At 64.2% G+C, this 2,353-nt stretch overlaps 1 protein-coding gene across 1 annotated transcript in view; it reads left to right on the top strand.

The window, feature by feature from the left end:
• Positions 1-5: 5 nt before the first annotated feature.
• The window catches only part of LOC102384143 (histone RNA hairpin-binding protein-like), a gene marked incomplete at its 5' end in the record, with an annotated part of 11,476 nt that continues 9,128 nt past the window's right edge, over positions 6-2,353 (top strand). The window contains 4 exons of the mRNA XM_025191785.1: positions 6-436; positions 519-623; positions 1,113-1,271; positions 1,945-2,065. Of these exons, the coding sequence (XP_025047570.1) occupies positions 6-436; positions 519-623; positions 1,113-1,271; positions 1,945-2,065 (816 nt within the window). The remainder of the gene's footprint in view (positions 437-518; positions 624-1,112; positions 1,272-1,944; positions 2,066-2,353) is intronic.

The raw sequence follows: 2,353 nt of genomic DNA, 5'->3' as shown, positions 1-2,353 counted from the left end.
TGACGCTAGCTCCGGGTCTGTCCCGAGCCCTGTCCGCAGGCCCAGCAGCGGTGCTGTTGCGTGGTGCCCCTGAAAGGACCTCGGTGCGCGTGGAGGGATCCCCGCGCGCCCCTGGCACAGCGCTCGCAGGCCTCCGTGCTTCGGGCCTGAGCTCCCGCAGAGCCGGGGGCTCCGTCCCACGGGTGCCTGGGCGGCGCGGCGCGGCGCGGCTCTGGTTCCGCGTCCCGCACCCAGCGGTTGACTTGTCCGGGGAACGCGGTGCGTCGCCTCCATCGGCGACACAAGCCACCTGGACGCTGCGGGGTCCCGCTGAGCAAGCTCTTCTTCCCCGGAGCAGGCCCTTGTCCTCCGAGCCCGCTTCTTTCCGAGTTCGCATGGTCAGCGTCGGGGTCGGCACGCGGCCGAGCCCAGCGCGAGGAGCCGGCTCGGGATGCAGGTGTGGTGGTCTCTGCCAGCGACGTGGCTTGTCCAGGCTCGTGTCTCGGGTCTCCAGTGCTGACTGGGTTCCTTTTCCCCAGATCTGACATCGAGACGGATGAGAGCACCCTGCAGCGTAGGCAGAAGCAAATTGATTATGGGAAGAACACCCTGGGCTACCAGCGCTTTCTGCAGCAGGTTCCCAAGTGAGGGCTCTTTGTCTTTCACCTCCTCTTCCCATACGGGCCTGCTGGCTCTGGCTCTGGCTCTGGCTCTGGCCACAGGCCCTCGGCACAGGGGAGAAGTCGGAGCTTGCTCCAGAGCAGGGGCTCCCAAGCTGCACCCCTGGGGTGTGCAAGACATGTGAGGGGTATGTGAGAGAAACTGGGTAATGGCACCTTGAATTTCCATTATAATAATAATAATAGGCATGAAAGGGGCTAAAATGTAGGGCGTGTGCTGGAGGGGCACGCGGGCAGCTGGGAGATCTGGGAGGGGGCACGCAATAAGACAGTCTGGGAGCCCCTGCTCTGGAGCGCCAGCGCCGCCGCCACCTCGCTGACCCTGCCGACGGGCAAGTTCCCCTTCCTGCCCCACCAGACGTCCCAGGGGACCGCGGGGCTGTTCTTGTCCTGTTCCCGCTAGGCGGGAGGATCTGGCCCTTCCTTATGACGAATGCGATGCTGTATTTGTAGGTCCACTCGTCAGGCAGGGGTCCACCCTCAGACCCCAAACAAGTACAAGAAGTACAGCCGCCGGTCCTGGGACATGCAGATCCGGCTGTGGAGACGGGCCTTGCACGCGTGGGACCCGCCCAGCCAGCATCCTCTCCAGTGCCACCAAGGACTTGAGAGGGAAGTGTCTGCCAGGTGTTTGGCTCCTCCAGAGCCTTCCAGGGGGAGCGCTCGTGCGGCAGGGTGAAGGGGCAGCTTGTGCCCGCGCTGGGCTGGATGGTGGTCTCCTTAGTGCCGCCTCAAAACACTCGCTGAGTGTGGCTGCCCTTACACCTGCCCGTGCCGATGGCTCAAGACAGTCAGTGAATGGGGTGTTAATGTGCCCAGGCCTCCAGTTGTCAGGGGCCCACTGAGACTTGGCGCTTTATGATACTGGGCAGCGGGTGCTTTGCACCTCTGGAAGGAGAGGGGCTATGCAAAGAAATCATGTCGTGCACAGTGTTGGGGACATGTTCGCACGTTTTGAAGTGCACCATGTGCCGTGGGAACTGGTTCCCTGCGTTGTGTGGAGTTACCCGGGCATCTCCCGTGCTGCTGGGGAGGGGGACAGAGCGGGGGAACAGGGGCCTTCGGTTGCTGGGTCTGATTAGAGAGCAAAGACTGGGTGCAGTGTCCCACGTGGCCGTGCATCGGTGTGTTCTGGGGAGGAATCCTGCCCACCCTGGCCGGGGCTCAAGGGAGAGAGACCGCTGTGCCTCCCAGCAGCTCTGAGACCTGGTGTGCCCCAGCACTTGCTGCTGCTGCGTCTCTCTTTGGGGTGAGTGACTGGAACTGCTGTTTCCTTGCAAGACAGGGCCTGGCAGCTCTCTGCAGCGGTGGAGATGGAGACAGACCCTTTGTGTTGCCTGTCTGATCACTGGCTGGGAGCCTTGGCTTGGCCTCCCCAGAGCCTGTCCAGCGCAGCACTAGGAGAGGTAGGCGGGGGATGCTGGTGGGTTGCAGGGGTCCACGGGGCGGGAGGCTTTCTGCAGAGGGATGTTGGGGCTGAGCAGGGGGCGCTGGGGGGGGCGGGCGGGGAAGAGTGGTGGAAGGGATCAGCGGGGCTCGGCACCCTCCAGGGCCATGGCCTCGCTCAGGGCCTGGCCTTGTGCCTCCCTCTTGGATTGCTTTCCTCTTCCCGTCGGGCTCACGCTGGTTCCCCCTCCCTCAGCTGGCCGCCCTGGCGGCTCTGGGCCCCTCTTCTCCTTGCCTGGCCCCCGAGG

Source organism: Alligator sinensis, unplaced genomic scaffold (genome assembly GCF_000455745.1).
Source record: "Alligator sinensis unplaced genomic scaffold, ASM45574v1 scaffold1170_1, whole genome shotgun sequence".
Classification (NCBI taxonomy): Eukaryota; Metazoa; Chordata; order Crocodylia; family Alligatoridae; genus Alligator; species Alligator sinensis.
Note: the sequence above shows the minus strand (reverse complement) of the source record. Positions and strands in the feature narration are given on the sequence as shown.